Here is a 19,142-nt window from a genome sequence, read left to right as displayed (position 1 = left end):
TGAGAAAATGGCCAACAATACGTAACTGTACTTCGTTCAGTTACGTATTGCCTTCCGGAAATGATGATCACAAGGTACAATAAGAGTTTACTATGACCAACATAAAGCATGACAAACAGATTATAACCATATCTAACAAGGCTCAATTGTCGAAAGGACACTTGGTTAATCTTTCACTCGGAGCACAAAGTTTTGCTGTTCAATTCACCCAAACCTAATCATCTCAACTGGTTCCTGATCTTTCCATCCACAAGCCTAATTTTTAGCAATTTTTGGAAAAGGCAACTTGAAAAAAATATAAGTTCAAACAATTAGCAGAGAACAATATAATAGAGGAAGAGAAATATAACATTAGTACTTCTGCCATTAAAATCTAAGAACGTAGGACTAGCACCAGACAAGAAAGTTCTAGAACACTTCAATCTACTGAGTTAAAAAAGGATCCATTGCAACTTTGGGAAGTTGCATCAGCTTGAAAGATCATGACATTTGTACCATAGCCACCCTCCAACGCTTCCACACAGAGGGCAGAACAGACACAAAACATGGACAAATCAAGAGATGACCAATAAAGAAGATGGAAAAATAATCTTACATTTGTTTTAAGACCAAGGTTTCATTAGTAGCTAGCATCATTCCATAATGATGAGGTACACATACCCAAATTCCACTAATAAGTCAGTATTCAATTATAAAGAGGTCAAATGTATCTAGCTAAATTTTGGAACACAATGAGTGCTTCTTATATCCTAGAAAATGTGAGATCATGTCTATCATGACCAAAGGCCAGGTTGCTAAGAACTTCCAAGACACTTTCCCCTTCTGTAATCAATTCAATACACATAACCCTGTTCAACAGTCATTGATAATTTCATATCAAGTAAACATAACTCATTTATGTTCTGCAGGCATAGAATAGATGAGAACAAACATGACATCCACACATTGTACCTGGCAAAATCAAATCCATATTGAGCAACTGTTAACTCATTTATATTAACCAGGTGGCTGGTTTCAACAAGTGAATTTTTAAGAATGCTTTCAACATTACATATTTTATTCAGGCTAATTCGCTTAGTGGATATACAAACTTTGTCCTTTGACCTCCAAGAAAAATCAAGGAAAAAGTTTGAAGCACAACATTAAGTGGAACATTAACTCTCATAGGTTAGCCAAACAAATAAATGAAAATTCTGGAGAAAAATGAAACAAATCGTTGCCAATAAAAAAAAAATCAAGTGATAGGCTGGTGCAGTGAGTAGTGGTCAGAATCAAAGCAACAAAGCAAAGAGCTGATTCACCAAGGTAGATTTTATTCTAGCATCGTTTTTAGGTAGATAATAAAAAATTGTAGGCCAATTACCTTAATTTAAAATAAAGGTGGGCAATATTATCGTGGTTATTCACTGAGATCTAGTATTTGTGAAAATCATTCTCCAAGGAACTTCACTAGCAATATGAAATATTGAAAATAAAACAAATTGTTGCCAATAAAAACAGTCAAGTGATAGGCCGGTGCAGTGAGTAGTGGTCAGAATCAAAGCAACAAAGCAAAGAGCTGATTCACCAAGGTAGATTTTATTCAAGCCTCGTTTCTAGGTATATAATAAAAAATTGTAGGCCAATTACCTGAATTTGAAATAAAGGTGGGCAAAATTATCATAGCTATTCACTGAGATCTAGTATTTGTGAAAATCATTCTTCAAGGAACTTCAACTAGCAATATGAAATATTGAAAATAGATAGATACTTAGAAACTTGGATAAAAAAAATATATATATATTGCTTGTGTTACTAATTATAAGTACATTTACCATGAGAGCAGAATAGAGAAATAATCAAATGAAGCAAATACAAAAAGAAAGGAAGGGTAATAAAAAGGAAAACCTGAATTGTTGAAATAATACGTGCAAGTGCTTTGACCATATTCTCCACCACATTAGTATTGTTTGGGTCCCTATGGCAAGATAACTATCATTGAGCATAAAAACCTTAAGAAAAAGACAAATATGAAAAGTTTGGCAAAAGTCTGCAGTCAATAATTTCAATTTTAATAGAAAATAATTGAATATAAGCCATCCTACATCCAAATTGTATTGGACGAAATAATAACACAAAAATTGAAAAAGAACTGCAAGAAATAAAACCCTAAATATGGTAAGGATTTTTAAACAAAGATCCCATCAAGAAGGATATATTTGACCAGATCAAGTACACAAGTCATATAACCAAAATAAGGAGGCAGAGAACTAAAAATAACAAGGAACAAGACACTGCTGCCTGCATCCATAAATATTTAAAAATTGTAATGCACTTCAGAGCTTCCTTTATCTTCTCTTTTCAAATCAAGACATTTGACTTCATTGACATATAATTACATTGTCGGACATTTAAAATCAAATATGCTAAGCATATGAAATAGATAAACACTGAACAAAAAGAAGATATGCTCATTTTAAAAGCAATGGAATTAATTAAAGTTAGAATGAAAAAAATCAGAATGATCAGTTTCTAAGCTATCACAGAAATTAATGTTGGAACAACCTCCAAATTGGCCAATTTTCAAGCACCAGCTACAATACCCAACAAGAAATGTGTAAAATAGCATTATCATAGTAATCCTCCCCCAACTTATCATCATTCCATAGGATCTTTTACTCCATAGAATTGCATGCAGCACTCCCCAAAACTAGTTATCTCAGCCATCCCCTTCTAATTTATTTCCCCATAAAAAATCCATACAATAAGCTTTCACTAACACAGTTGCAGATCACTTGGTCAACAGAAAATTTTAATTTATAAAAAAATTTAAAAAAAAATTAAAAAAAGAATTACAGGCATTATGCTTAATAAAAGCTCAGCCACCCCCACTTTAGCCTTAACCCACAGTGAAAAAACAGCAAAAAATAAAATAAAATGAAGCAAAATGGTAGTTGCTGAATGTGCAAAAGTCAAGCTAAAATCTTACAAAACGTTGCTAATGAGAACAAATGCGAATCAAAATATAAGTTTTACTTCACTAAATTTTACCATTATTGTCAAGTTGTCATAGCCTGATTCTTTTTCTAACAATATAACATTTGAATCAAACAATTGGTTAGTAAAATATTGGTTCATGCGTATATGTGTCAAAAGTACCACAGAGGAAAATCCAACTTAGAAAATACGATGCACCTGATATTCATTAGAATCTTTGTCAATTTAATAAAAAGTAAACAAACTTGACAAGCTTTGCTTGAAAACATAAAAGTGTCGGTCCTCATGGACCAAAATTTTCATGCAAAAAGAAAATTTTAGATACTTACATGTCAAAATTCTGAAAAAGAAGACGTAATGTCCGTGCTTCTACACAAAAGCCCTGTTTACACAAGTGTTTGGTTATCATAGAACATATTAAGGATATTCAAAAGCAATAAAGCATAACTTATAACCCACAAGCAGCAAGATTATTGTTTAATATAAAAGCATTACCCTCAGGACTTCAAGAACAAGAATCCGATGCCATAGTGGCAAATCTAGGCAAGTTACTTTTATCAGTGTATTAAGGAAAACCTGCAAGACAAAAGCTATTAATTGAAAGTCCAAAATGTCTATTAGGGTTGAGAATCAAATAACAACATGCCATCAAAAAAAATATATATGCGCCATAAAGGAAGGTTACAAAGGAATTGCAATAATAAATACAATATATATTAAAAGAAAAGGTAGTGTAAATCAACACATAAAATTAATGTCCAAAATAAATTTGAAAGAAGAATGTGATTTTTATGTCAATACAAATGGGCCTCATAATGTCCACCTACATTCAATTAACCATGTTCTCATCCTTCAATGCATTACAGTATCAGTCTTCAGATCTATGATTTGATCTATATGGTTGGCTTTAAGTAACCTTGGCTGTTTTGGTTTCAGCTGACACCCATGATAGCTTCAGCTGGAAAAACAAAATCTGTATGTCTACTAGTTCAAGATCAAATTTTGTACTCAAAGTAAAAGACCTGCATCAGTGTTTAACTAGTCAAGACAATCAAGGAAGGCAACCTATAGGTAGAAAGGGGGTATCCCATCATTTCCAACTAAATTACAAAGTAATATATTAAAGCTATAATTTTTTGACAGTCAAGGTAAAAAAGCAAACTACATAACAAGTAATGGAGATGCAAGGAGAATTGACCCACAAGATACCTCACATTCTGTCACTAGAAACAAACTGTAAAGCCTGATAATGTGCGCCACCGAACGCAGGACCAAGCGGCGGAAGGTCGGTTCCCCTGCTTCACCTTCTACCTGAATTTTGTATCAATAAGGAAGGACTGCATTTAGTGACATGCAGAAATTTTATCCAGCACAATTTAATCAAACAGAATACAGATGTACCACCTGATATAGCACCTTATCAATATTGAGCAGAGCAACATACCTCAACATTGGTCCGAAGAGAAGTCATAAGAAGTGAACAGACTTGGTGGCGCAATACCTCAGCAAAGAAACATAATTCGTTAACACATCAATATCAGAGTCAATAGTCTAATGTACTAGAAAATCAGTGAATTGAAAGAAACCTGTTCATAAGAAACAAGTGAGCAGAATATGGGGGTATAATTGGATAGAATGAATCTGTCAAAGGTTGGGACAGGTTAGAATCAGGCAGGTCCCCCAAAAAAGGAGAGGATTAAACATTAAATTTCATATAAACAAACAACAATATGACAAACATATCTTTGAAGGTCGACCTAAGCAAGAGAGCATAAAAAATTTTAACAAAGGAAATCATAACAAAAAGTACACCTAATGAGTACTAAACTTTGACAATGACTCCCCAGAAATGCTCAATTACTTCTAATGCTCAAGCAATGCCCAAGATGCCTTTTGACAGTTGACAATAATGTTGGCACCATTGTGCTCTTTTGTTTATTGAATATAACTTTTCACCACAAAATTCCCGATTTCATTATGTCTACAAATTAAGCATGTTTATCCCCTAGCAATATATATGGACTGCAAAAGAGAACTATATGATCACCTGTCTGGAAAGAGAAGGTAGGGGAAAAAAGAAGAAGAAAAGAATAAACATATCCACAATGATCTCATCATAAATTAAATAGCAAAATAACATGTAAAATAGCAATTTCTACCAGCTATTTGAAGTTAAATCAAAGGAAGATACATGCTTACTCGAGTATATCCAGAGCAAATGTTCGTTGAACAGCCATAACCCTCAACCAGGTAGCCTGAGCAGAATTTATAAAAAAAATCAATCCATTTACTAAAATTATAAACCAGGAATAGACACAATATAAGCAGAAGAATGGAGGTAACAATAATTAAAACAGTTTTTTTTTTAAGAAGTTTAATATCAACTTGATATGGTAACAATAAAGAGTTCACAATCCACACATACAGATCCACCAGCTGCAAGAGCTGTCAGGTCCTCAAGTAGACGAAGCCCAAGTTTCCCAGTTTTAGTGAGAGTTCCCTGTACTGCTGCTCGCCCAGAAACAAACTCACTCTCCAGTGACCTATGAGAACTCATGATACGACGATTAAAGACTGGCTACATTTGGTTCTGAGACCATAAAAAAAGTGGAGAACAGAAAATAAGCAAGAAAAAACTTACATACATTGAGTGAGTGATGCTACGACTAACATCATCAGTGACAAAACTGGTGCGAGAAATCTGACTGCTAGGACTGATTTTTATCGCGGGCAGTGACTCAGCAGAAACTACATTATCAAATATCAAAGCAACTGCCTGCCTAAATGTAGCTGCAGCAGTACTGAGACAGAACAGATAAAATTATCAGGTAAAAATTTTAAAATAGAGAAGAATTGAAGAAACTGTAATTGCAGCAAAACTTACTTCCGCACATTGTCAGAGGACCGTGAACTTTCAAGGAGCCGGAGGCATATGCCTAATGCTTGAGCCATGTTGTCCTATGACAGCAAAACAGGTACTGCTTTAACAGTTTGTGCATCACAAATGCCTACAGTACGTTATCCATGAATGTAATTTACAACACTAGTCCTCCTAGAAGCCTCCAATCAGATAGAGGTACATTGAAAGGTAATTTCATTCAAAAGGCACATCTAAGATATCCAGGCAAGGAAACAGAGTCCTAGTTATGTTGATGGACATCACCACCATGCATATAGGAAATCTTCAACATGTAGATCAGATTCCTTCATGTAAGGAAAAATCTAGAGGTGAGAATCCCACTAACATCTTTATAAAAATGAAAGTTTGAAAACACATACAGAGTTTTGCCCATAAACCCCCAAAAGACAGTATACATAGCAGCATTTCACCCCAGTTGGAGCTTCCACCCAAACCAAAATCATCCAAGAAAGAACTTGCATTTTTCCAATATTGTTCCAAATGATAGCCTGATTATAATCTTTGGCCAGAGCGCCATCTAGTTTGGTCAGTTCCAATTTCAACTTTTGCGGCTTCTATGGGCAAAATATTTTTTATTTCTACAGGAAAGGACAAAAGTTGCAAGTGGAGACATTTGGCATAAGCTACAAAGACCTCAATGGAAATTGCTGCAGTTCCGATCTTGATTCACCTATTTTAGATTGCAAATGCTCAACTTGAAGATAAAAGGAAGATTCATGTCTCCATTCAAATACTCCCATAATAATTTTAATCAAGGTAAGCACAGGCCAATGCTCAACTTGAAGATAAAAGGAAGATTTATGTCTCCATTCAAATACTCCCATAATGATTTTAATCAAGGTAAACACAGGCCAATGCTCAACTTGAAGACAAAAGGAAGATTTGTCTCCATTTAAATACCCATAATGATTTTAATCAAGTTAAGCACAGGCCAATTATAGGTTTCCTTTGGGACAAAATTGACTGAGGATGGCTTGATACACTATCCGCACTGGGGCTAGAAAAGCATTCAAATACCCATAAAACCTTGCCTGCCTTAGTAGTATTTACAACATTTGATTTTTTCTTAAACAATAACATAATATATATTCAAGTGAAGTCCTCATAATTTAAAATATGTGTGTGTGTGTGTGTGTGTGTGTGTGTGTGTGTGTGTGTGTGTGTGTGTGTGTGTGTGTGTGTGTGTGTGTGTGTGTGTGTGTAATTAACAAGCACAATAGGTGCAGTGTATAATAATTTTCTGGAAGAATGGTTCAATGAGTATTTGAAAGCCAAACTTGCTACAGGCACCCTTAAACATTGTTTCCCCATCTAGTGGAATGTAGAACAGAAGCTGCCCTTTCACCACTGTACTCATTAAGGTGTTTTCATCCTTCACCACAGCTAACAAGTAATGCTTATCACAAACAGATTTCTGAAATTAAATGAAAGCATCTCAACATACCATATGTAAAGCCCAATCTACATCCAATTAAACAACAGGCCAGTAATAAAGTCATCACTTTGAAGAAGAGATATAAGGGTTCTATGTCTCACCTCACTTTCAGGATGTAACTTTGACTGGAATATAATCAAAATAGTTTGTAGGGTTTTATGCTGTACAGTCTCGTCCGTCATTTCTGCATGCTGAGAGAATTGTATACATAAAACATTATTAATGTTGAAAACTTCAGCATAAATGGCAAGGACTCTAAAACGCATTGTTAGAATCTAAGCAAAGTGACAGCAGTCAACAGACTCTTCGTTGACCTGCCAGAAGAACAATTTAGAATAAAAGTAGAATGTGAACAACCTGGACTCTAGAAAATGTTATAAGCATTCATTCAAAATTATCAAAGTCAACAGTATTTTGAGTAACAGATCAAAAACAGAATAGCACAAACAAGACATTACATTCACATTATGTATTATAGAGAGCTTTTAATGGCCTTTTTTCATAAAATGCCACAAAAGGTACATTATAAGTATACAGATGTAAAACTGACAACAGAGAAACTAAAGTTGTTTCATGTGGAACTTAATATAAGAAAGTACTCCCTCCGTTCCTAAATACATGACGTTTAAGGATGTTGCATAAGAATTAAGGATAGCATTAAATTATCTAAACTTTAACATAAAAAACAATCAAATTACTAAACTATCCCTCTCTTGAAACCATATATTTTTTTTGGGACTATTAAATATTGCTCTCTTCATTTATAACTTAAGAAATTGAATATGGGTAAAATTAGAAAAAATAAATAAATATTGCCTTGATATTGTAAAACGACAACTATTTTGGAATAAATTTTTTTTCCTAAAACGACATGTATTTTGGAACGGAGGGAGTAACAAAATATATAACGCTCAAAACCTCTTCCATTTTATGAGAAATCAGAACTCAAGTAATTATTCACCTTCAAAAAGATTTGTGGGCACTCCGTGTTTTAGATTATAAAGCTATTGGGACCAATACCAGCTGACTTTAAACATGAAACTGAGGTTCCTAAAGAACATCCACGCAACAGCAACTATGCTCTTTCAAACATATTTCACAATGAGAATTCACAGAATACATGCATCATAAATGCAGACATCTTTAGATATAATTTGAGGCACATTACCCATAAGACACATGTGGATGGAGATAGGAATTTACATAATTATGTGAACATGCTACAATGCTGCCAATGGAACCGCCTCTGGTTTGTCCAAATTTTTAACAAAGAGGGTCATTCAAAAACAAAATGCCGCCAAAAATACAAAAAGTAAAAATAAAATGATGATAACAACAACAACAACAACATCTTTAGACATAATTTGAGACACATTACCCATAAGAAACATGTGGATGGAGATAGGAATTCTCATATTTATGTGAATGTGAACATGCAACAATGCTGCCAATGAAACTGCCTAAGACTTCCGGTTTGTCCAAATTTTTAATGAAGAGGGTCATTCAAAAACAAAAGGGCGCCAAGAATACAAAAAAATAAAAATAAAAATGATAACAACAAGAACAATAATAATAAATCATAGGTCTGACTCAAAGGTTCTAAATTGAGGTAATTTTAAATTTTGAAAAATTTATGGTATTGAATTTATTAGGTAAAAAGCAAACTTTCAGACTGTTCACATACCTTTGATGTTTTATGTAAATACATAATGTTGGAATAGCTTTCAAAAAACAGAATCAGTAGATAAAGTTGATGACAAGATAGCATACAACAAAAGAAAAGGATGTCAGAACCATAACAACTAAAATAAGAAGGAACAGTGATGGAACATAAGAAACCTTCTAAAAGAAGGGAATGTGCGATCAACATAATCTTTCGGTAACTTTTAATAACATGGATAATCAACATAATAGCAGATTGAAAGTATTTCCATGCAAATACAAGACATGAAAGCCTGTCACCATTCTATCTCAGATTCTCAATGATCTGTTGGCTCAGTTTAGCATAAACAAGAAGGTCTAGAAGGTTCTAAAGATCCATTAAATTGAATTTCTGCATAAGCAGAATAATGAATTCCACACACACATATTGAGTTTCAGAGCACAGCATGTTAAACAAACAACTAAAGGCTTAATGATATCAAAGCACTTATTAATCAATAGCGTATTTTCACTAATGTATAGCATTGCACTAGAGCCTCTACCTGCAGTCCTAATGGGCTTGCCAAAGGCCCAAAAAACACACTATCTTAGGCATAACTAGTTTATGTCAGAAAAATGTTCCAAAAAGCCTTTTAGATTGAAAGGTTAGTTTTATAAAACAGCTATTAAGTGCCGTGATGTATGGGTCAAAGTGTTGATAGTTAAAAAAAAAAAAAAAACTCAAAGGATACGCATGGCTGGAAAAGAATATTGATATGGATTTTAAGCGTGGCTAGAAAGGACATATTAAAGAATGAACTTATTCGAAATAAATTGGGAGTGGTGCCTATTACTGACAATTTAGGAGCTAAGGGATTAAAATGGCATAGACATGTCCTCAATGACTACTAGATAAACCCATTAAACAAGTGGAAGCTCTTTAGGTGGCGGGTCATAGAATAGGTAGAGATAGACCTAACAAGTGTTTAGCAAAAACTTTTCAAAATTAAATTTCTAGGCTTAATTCATTTAAGTCGATGACTTTGATCTAAGACATGAAAACTGACTCTAGGTAAAAATTTTTCCACGTAAAAATTTTTCAATGAAATAGGTTTTTCCATGTAAAAATTTTTCAATCGATTTTTACATGCACGAAATAGATGCTTGACTGGCATTATTTTCTAGTTAAAAATCAAAAATTTTCTATGAAAAATTCAAATTTTTGTTGTTTTGATTGCTCTTATTTTACACGAAAATAAAAACATTTTCCATGAAAAACCTCATTTCGTTGCTTTAATTGCGATTAATTTTTCCCTGAAAAGTCCTATATTTTTCCATGGAAATTTTTAAAAATTATTAAATTATAAACAGCTAGTGGAATTGAATCTTGACAGCTACGTGAATCGAATTCACCATCAAAATGTCACGTGATCCGTTTATCATCGATCTCGAATAAATTTTTAAAATATTATCAAAGTTATATAATTTATCTATTTTTAAAAATTTAAGAAAAACTTTTCTGTTAAATTGAATAAATTTTTTTAAAATATTATCAAGTTATATAATTTATCTATTTTTTAAAAAATTTAAAAAAAAAAGAAAAACTTTTCTGTTAAATTTTTAAAAGAAAAGTTATTTTAAAATTATAAAGGGAGCTACGTGGAATTAAATCATACCATCAAAATCGCCGTGATCTGTTTCACCGATCTGTATAAATTTATTTAAAAATATTATCAAGCTTATATAATTTATCTTTTTATAAAAGAAGAAGGAAAAACTTTTCTTTTAAATTTTTAAAAGAAAAGTTATTTTAAATATTTCAATCGCACGTTATCTTTTCATATAGCCCCTTATGTTTTCCTTGGAAAACTTTTCCTGTGTGAGGCAGGAAAAATTTCAAATCGATCTGAGGAAAAATAGATCACGTGATAGAAGTCATGAAAAATTTTCCACGGAAAATTTTGGCAAACAAATAGCCTATTTAGCTGGAAAATTACCTGTAGAAAATTTTTCCAGGGAAAAAAAGGGCAATCAAACACAGCCTTAGTATTTTGACCCTTAATATGAAAACACAGTAGGAAAGGATTCATATAGTCAACCCCAAATATTTGGGACAAACTGCTTATTGTTGTTATTGTATGTATTTTTTATGCAAAACAATAAAGAAATCCTATGCAACAATCATATAATGCAAAACATGTTTCTAATGACTAAAGAAAAGATTCACCATGAAATTTGTATAGGGAACCCAAGGTTTTCAGAACCAAACCGGGCTTTGAACTGGAAATGGTTAAGGATCGGGAGTCGAGGGGTTCAACTGGGTTGAACCAGGGTCTATAATTTTATTAAAAAATGAATAATATTTTAATTATAGATGATTAAAAAAAATTCAAATATTGAATAATAAATCCACTGTGTACCCACCCTTAAGCTTATAAATTTTGACTTTACACTTTAGCCCTCCATATTTTTGATATTAATGTTACTATTAATCTATTATTATAAAGTTATATATTTAAAAAACCCGGGTTGATGACCCGGCCGGTTCATTGGTTCACTGGTCCGACCAGGCGGGTCACCGATTCAACCCGGTTTTCCGGGTTTCTAGGGTGAACCGGACTGGTTATAAACCCGGTTTCAGTTGAACCTGGTCTGACCTAACGGTCCGGTTATGAAAACCTTGAGGGAACCACAATAAATTGTTAAAGAGTAAACAAAACCTCTACTTTGAACTTTCAGTCGAACAAGGGAGTCAACTGTTAAACATAATGAAAAACTTACATCTTTCAATGTGCACAGTATTTCTTTTAGAGAACTCGATGAAACAGCATCATGCGATATGAGCTTTTGCAAACAGGAGAGTCCAAGAACACTCAGCTTTACTGATTTGACATCACAAGCCATCAAAAACATCCTCAATATGTCCTCATTTTGAGCAATTTCACTTGGACTAGATAGAGAACGTAGCTGCAAACACGCAAAAATCTCCCCAAATTAGGGATGATTTATAATAGCATAGTAAAGAAAACTGAAATAAACAGTGTAAAGATTGATAATGACAACAGATGCGTATGTGCTGATTAAGAAACATAAGTTCTGTGGAGAAATTTATAGAGAGAATAACATCTATGTTACTTCAAGAACCATCATAATTAGCAAGCGATCTTGCCCTTACTTGTTAAATCATGTGCAATATTTTTATAAATTCATTGGAGACATGTTGTCTACATTTTTTGCCAAATAGCCGCAGCCTAAAGGCATTTTTTTGAATGAACATTGACATGCTACAATAAATGAGAAAGAACAATATGCTTGGATCCTTCTCCTTCTTAAAATTTTCCATGCAGATAATAATAGAAGGGTTAGATATTAGTCCCGATAAAGTTACATTCTGCATTTGGAAGGAGAAACACTAGCATAGGTTCATCTCGGAGTGCCAGATTTTCCATCAAGAACATTATTGGATAATGAACCATGGACACACATTCATGTTCAATTTATCATACAAGATGCTTAGTTCCATGGTTTTGTCCACTCCCCATTTGTACAAGCTGAATATCAATCATGTTGTGTCGAAGTTTTAAAGTTTAAAAAAACGTTCCACTTGGACATGGCAATCCTATAATGCCGTCCAGAACGATCAAACATGAAGCGCAAAGGTTATTTCGATGAACAACACAAGCATTTCATAACAGTCCTGTACCATTATAGCAACCTTTGATTTAGCTAGATGAGTCATTGTCATGGTCCAACTGTTAGATGATGAGTGTTTCATTGGGCGAAGAATATCTTCTAATCCAATGGACATGAAACCAAGGTTCTTATGTATTTAATTGAATGAATTCAGAGAAGAAAAAAATTGAGAAAGGGTGCAAAAAATAGGTGAGCTAAAGAACTTAACCTCAATACTGATAGAAGACATTCTTACCTTTACAATGAACTATAGTTCTTTAAAGAAAAGTTCAAATCGATAGGCAGGTGAACACATCAATGGTTGATCAAAGTCTATGATCAGTTATTAGGGTTTACCACACGTTTTAATTCAAGCCAGTTTTATGACTCAATTGGCATGCGGCTATACAATATACACAGTGCAGATCCAACACAGTTTGCAATATCCAAACCTTTGCATGAAGAAAGGCAAAATAATGAAGCTGGCATTGCATAATTCATCCTATCAAATTTATCATCTTTCCTCCAATGCAACCAAATCATTAGCTTACTTATCCTTATCTTGCAAATTTTAACTACTTTTACGAAACTTTCAAACTCAAGGATTTGAACTTCCATTTTAATATAAACATTGATCATAAGTTCATCAGCACTAAATTCACCCCAAAAAAATTCAAGAATTCCTCAAAACCAGCATCCACCAAAGTAAATTTCTTAAAAACAAAGTGCAAATACTAACAATCACAAATGACATCAAAAAAGAACACATCAAACAGAACGATCTGAGAAAAAAAAACACACACACACACAAAAAACAACTACAAACCTTCAAGATCGCGTGCTCGGCGGCGTCCTTCACGGCTGGGTACCTCCGGCGGGCCTCCGCGGAGAGTGCTCGCAGATCGGACTCAAGGACCGCCATGAACGCCATATGCGTTGAAGAGAGTGGGGAGAGATCCCCAAAGGCACTCTCAGATCCGATCAAAGACGAGGGTTTGAGAGGAATTCTTCACAGATTCAAGAAGAGAAAGAAGCATTCGAAGATCGTGAGATCATTTGGACTCCTCTCGAGTTCTTAAGAGAGCATCAGGAGAACTAGCCGTTGGGGACCGTTTGATTGTGATCCAATGGTGATGATGATCGAGATCTCATGTTCATAAATCTTGGCCCTTCGTTAGTTGGCTTGAGCTGATCACGATGCAGCTTGTCCACGTGGCATGATCACGGGTGCTATTATAGAATGGAGAGATTTAGGTCTGATACTTGTTTAGATTTGCGTTGATGAGTTAGTAACTTTTAATATTATAATATTTTTTATTTCATTATTTTTTTTTCCCCAAAAAAGAAAAACATATATTTCATTTTGAAATTTTCTGTAGATATCGGTTTTAACTGAGCTCAAATCCAATTAACATGATTAAGAGATAAATTGATCCTTGCTTCATTTGGAGTTAAGTATTTAGGTTAGTAATAAATGTGATTATTTAAGGGGGTCTTTATTCACAAGCATCTTTTAAGACTGTCTTATTGACAAACATGCCAAGTTTATCATAAACTTAATTTAAAGTCTACAAACCATTTTAAAAAGTGGAAAATTACCTGCTCACCCCTCGTAATTTTCAAAAACTTCCCAAAAACCCCTCCTACTTTTTTACACACCATCTGACGTCCCCTTCCGTAGTGTTTAACTTCCCTTTTACCCCCCACCGCTCACTTCAAACTGGTCCACGTCGTGAAATCCCATTTTTGACCGAAACGGTGGAAAGCGAAAGCGCCCAAATCACATCACGCTCAACCTGTGCTTTCTCGTTGGCTTTCGATAGACAATGCCAAGGAGTTACATTACATCTTGTTGTTCTCCTCATTATCATACCCGAAAATATATAAACCTGCTTTCTAATGTAAAATCGAAATTGGATTTCCATCGATCGGTCACGCACTTCATCTTCAAACGAAATCGTAGTCGATTTTATCGTCGAGGCAGCAGCATGCGCCATCAGTTGCCTTCTCGCTTATGGTTGTAAAGTTGTATTACGCACGAGAAGAACAAAGAATTACTACGAGTTCATTTCATTGTAGAAAGTTCTTCTCGCTTATGGTTATCTATTTGTATATTTTAAATAACGTTTAACTATTTGCTATTATCCGCTTAAATATTTTACTAATATGTTTAATAATTGTCATATCCGCTTAATACTTCCCATCTCCGCTTAACATTATCTTTACATGTATAACTATTCATAAACGCTAAATTCTCAAAGTCTCCAGAAACGCGATCTTTTTCGCTTGATCCGAATTGTCGATGCTGCACGGCGCGGCAGAATAGAGGCAGAGTCCCGCAGGAAGAATTAACGACGGCATTAATTCTCATGCACCCGTAACATAAATTTTCGAACACCTGCTCGCTCTCACTCGCACCAATGCTCGGGCCATCGCGGCGCTTAACTTTTCTCTGACACGAAGAGTCACCGCTGTGGACTTCACACCATAAATAACTAGGAAGAACCCTCCCCACTGGACAACCACTCCTCGCCGCCTCATCATCCTCCTCCTCCTCCTCCTCCTCTTCCTCCTCTTCCCACTGGACAACCACTCTATCTCGAAAGGACTGCTTTCGTGAGCCTTCTTCCTTATCTCGAGATCACAGCCGTAATCACTCGAACTAGTTAAACCTATCTCTCTCGCCTGTCAAGTCCTCATAATCGCCTCGAACGCAGAGATTCTCCACGATGTGACGACGGGAAAGCAATTAAGAGAGCATTTCGACTGGGTAAAGAAAAAGAAAGTTTTCATGATCATGCTGATCATGAGGATTCTCTGTATGAGGAGACTCACGAAACATCCTTTAAGACGGGGTCGACATTTACCACTTGAGACTTTCTCGTTAACGCTTAAGAAAAACGACGCCAGCAGTACAACCGTACGCTCGCGGTTTAACTATCGTGATCGCCGCTTAAGTCCTACCACGACACATCGACATAATAGTCGCTTTTCACGAACGCGGTGTTGTTTAACCTTTTTAATGTCAGACGCTTTTGCAGTTCAAGTCGACGCGCTTGTTACGCAAACTCCGCGAGCATCTCGAACGCATGTCACACTCTGTTTCAAGCTATACGAGGGTCGAGTCGTGAGCGTCCAAAGTCCGAGCGGACGCTGTAAAATGTCAGAATGTTGTAAATCTGTGAAATGTTGTAAATGTTGAAAATCTTTTATAAATAAAACGAAACAATCGTGATTTGATCGCGAACTTCCGAAAATTTAAACAGACCTAGTAAAAACAATGTGGGAAACAAAAACGCCATTGTAAACAATAGAAAAAGTTAAACAATACCAAGTTACTCTTTTAAACAATGACAACTGCTTTAAGAAAAATACGTAAATATGTTTAAACAATGACTCCAGAGGTACCCATCTAGCAACGCCGACGTCACTGAAAAGCATTCAATTTAAAACACAACATATTATTTACATGATATAGACTTTTAGTTAAACAGCTAACCGTTATTTTAAACACTATATGTATCTCGTTTAAACATAAAAAGCTCGACGCTTACACGTAGACTCACGTTGAGTCGAGAACTTTCATTCGAACGACGACAACATGTCTTCCTCGCGACAACTGACATATATTTCCTCGCCTCGGGACGGAGGGAAAAATACCGCCCAATCATATCACGCCTAGTCTAACCTCTATGCATACAATCGGCAGACTTTTTTTGTTTGCGCTCCGACTCGCTTTGTTCTTTACATCTTCTACTTCTTCTTCGCTGCCTTCGCTTTTGTTCTTCATTTCATTCGCTTGTACGATTTCGTTTTCGAATCGATATATTAGCGGAGAGTTTTCGTGGTATTGCTAGATTCAACGGGGAGGAAGAGTCGCTCAAATGCTCACGCCTGACTTCGGGAATTGGTGTTAATGAGATACGCGAGCGATCGGGGTCCTCAAGTTTCTCTCGTCGTAGGTTAAGTTCATCACACCGTATGGATATAAAACCCGCTCGCTCCAATAGAAAACGATGTCGACTTCCATCTGGATGTGCCACGCCCACTCCATCTTCAAATGTGTCAGAAGCTGATCTTGTCGTCGAGACGTAAAATGCGCCATTGCTGAATCCTAACGAAAACGAGGTTTACTCGTCAGAAGTTCCTTTCTTTTTAATTATTTCAGCTTGTCTCGGGGTCATTATTGCTTAAATATGTCCGCAATCGGGTTAACATATCAGTACTAGTCCTTTACGTTATTAGTTAATTGTTTAAGTATTTAATTTAACGCTTAACTATTGTCATTATCGCTAAACATTATATTCTCCCCGCTAACATATCGATCTTTTCATTCGACCGAGCTGTCATGTGAATTCGTACTCGCGAGAAAGCTCCATTCATCCCCATGGCGCGATCTCTCGACGCTGGATGCCTTCCTTCCCTCGCCGATCATTCCGGCGTTGTCGCTGGATATCGTCAACGCTTTTGACGCTGTCGAACATTTCGTGGACGTACTCAAATCATGCAATCAAAAAGGAATTTCTGACTTCAAATTCATAAAGAACGAAAAACATCGAGCGATCGTGGAATGCGCCGCCGACGGGTCGCGGCTGGGCGCCTTCACGCATCAAAAAGAGTATAACAAAAAATACTTTCGTAATCAAGACAATCAACCCGCTACACACTTGCAGGTGGTGGCATAGGTTCGAGCGCCACATCCGAAAGCCGCCCAAAAACGTTAGCGCATCGAGTGATTCGTGAGCCTCGCCGACCGCCCCTCGCATAAGGCCATCGACATTCGTAAGGACACGTTGCAGGGAACATGGTGTCCACATACCATACAAGCAGTCTTGGTCGGGAAAAGAGTACGCCCGTGTGGTCCTCGACTCAGCAAAGGACATCTCCATAGCATGACTCGCTTTCGGCTGTACGTGGATAAGCGGCCGAGACAACCCTCAGCTGCTGGCGATCGCGAGAGAGACTGCGATCGCTTTTAAACGCGGCATTCTTTCTTTTCATAGGTATTGTGGGATTCAAGAGGGCTCATGTCAGTCAGTGTTTCTCAACGGTACCCACCTCCTGGAAAATATCGGGGCACACCATCAGCGCCACAGTGGAAAGCATGGTAACAATGGTCCACGCCGTTTCGTAGATAGTCGACACAACGAGACCGACGCCAATCGACTTGGTTCATATCTAAGTCACGACGCCTTATACGAGGTGGAGATTATCATGAGATAATTACCTTCGTCGCCTGGACAGTCCAAGGGCCTCATGAGCAGCAATCTGCGAGCCTTCCTCTTCGCCACACGCTGCATCGCCTTCGACATTTGGAGGCCAATTTTATGAAAAGCCAACGCCGACTTGGGAAGGCATCGAGGGAGGAGTGCCGGGTCTACATGCTTCCGGATCATGCGGGCATCCACCGCTAAAGATTTCGGCGATACCGTGAATGAATCGGCAGCCATATCACCCAAGCTCATCACGGGTCGATTAATAAACTCGGATACGGCACATCGTCGAATTATCCGCTCGGAGGCGATCGTGCAGTGAGATGTATTCGAACGTCATGGAGTCGCTCAACGCTTGATCAAGGAAGCTCGCCATTTACCGCTACTTAAAATGGTCGACTCCATAAGGTCTCGCGAACGTTGATTTACACTTAACATTTAGTATTACCCTTTAAACATTCTCAATCTTTTGTTTAATTACACCTTTTCTCCGACTTTTTAAATATTAATCATTTCATTTATTTAATTACAATAATGTTTAAACATGTCGATCGAATTATTTAACCATCACCGCCTTTGTTTAACCTTATTTGCCGTGTTCAAGTCGATGCGCATGTTATGTAACCGCGTGAGCAAGCGACCAAACGGGAGACCCTACTTACGCCCGACATACATCTCGCGTTAGAGATCATTGCTGAGGATGTACCGAATCTTCGCGGTTGGTCGATGCGTCGACGATCGCTACGGGCGATCGACCAACGCAAAGAACTCCGTGGATCTCGCCATCGTAACTTGTTCATGTCGAAGCTGGCAAGTTTTATGGTATCCTCGCAAACATGCTTGCAGCAGCTAATAATGCGCATGCACACCAACGTACATCAATTTATGAGCGGTACTTCACCGCCGACACTCATAAACTCGCATACAAGGAAGCTATATTCCCATACCCGACGTACTATGTACTGCCTTCGACGGAAATCGGAGCTTCGCTTCATGCGACCGCGATTAGAAGGCAGTCCCGGCGGCTTAGACGAAAAGAGGATCGAGTCGCAGCGTTTGATGTCTCGCGCGAAGTTACTATCAGCCAGCCGCCAAGGATCCGCCACAATCGACGATCTGAGTAATGAAACTGCCGCCGACTAGGCATTGTTAATAAACCGACGTATTTATGCTGTGGAAACATTGTGTATTTATAACGTAATCGAATGTATTTACACGGAGACATTGTTACTTTTAAACGGATACACTGTAATTTGAAATATTTCAACCGATGTTTAAAACGATA

At 36.5% G+C, this 19,142-nt stretch overlaps 1 protein-coding gene across 1 annotated transcript; it reads right to left on the bottom strand.

Moving 5' to 3' along the window:
- Positions 1 to 742: 742 nt before the first annotated feature.
- LOC120257584 (protein MON2 homolog) lies at positions 743 to 13,696 on the bottom strand. Its single transcript, XM_039265031.1, has 15 exons — positions 13,471 to 13,696; positions 11,754 to 11,939; positions 7,433 to 7,522; positions 5,861 to 5,934; positions 5,622 to 5,777; positions 5,402 to 5,519; positions 5,176 to 5,231; positions 4,563 to 4,617; positions 4,421 to 4,477; positions 4,186 to 4,287; positions 3,472 to 3,552; positions 3,306 to 3,358; positions 1,815 to 1,957; positions 952 to 979; positions 743 to 848 (listed from the first exon to the last, which is right to left on the bottom strand). Exons 1-15 carry the CDS (start codon positions 13,573 to 13,575, stop codon positions 743 to 745), a joined length of 1,410 nt encoding a protein of 469 aa, XP_039120965.1. The 5' UTR covers positions 13,576 to 13,696.
- Between the last annotated feature and the right edge of the window lie 5,446 nt (positions 13,697 to 19,142).

Source organism: Dioscorea cayenensis, unplaced genomic scaffold, assembly GCF_009730915.1.
Source record: "Dioscorea cayenensis subsp. rotundata cultivar TDr96_F1 unplaced genomic scaffold, TDr96_F1_v2_PseudoChromosome.rev07_lg8_w22 25.fasta BLBR01002207.1, whole genome shotgun sequence".
NCBI classification, from domain to species: domain Eukaryota; kingdom Viridiplantae; phylum Streptophyta; class Magnoliopsida; order Dioscoreales; family Dioscoreaceae; genus Dioscorea; species Dioscorea cayenensis.
The sequence above is the reverse complement of the archived record's forward strand: the minus strand, read 5'-3'. Positions and strand labels throughout refer to the sequence as shown.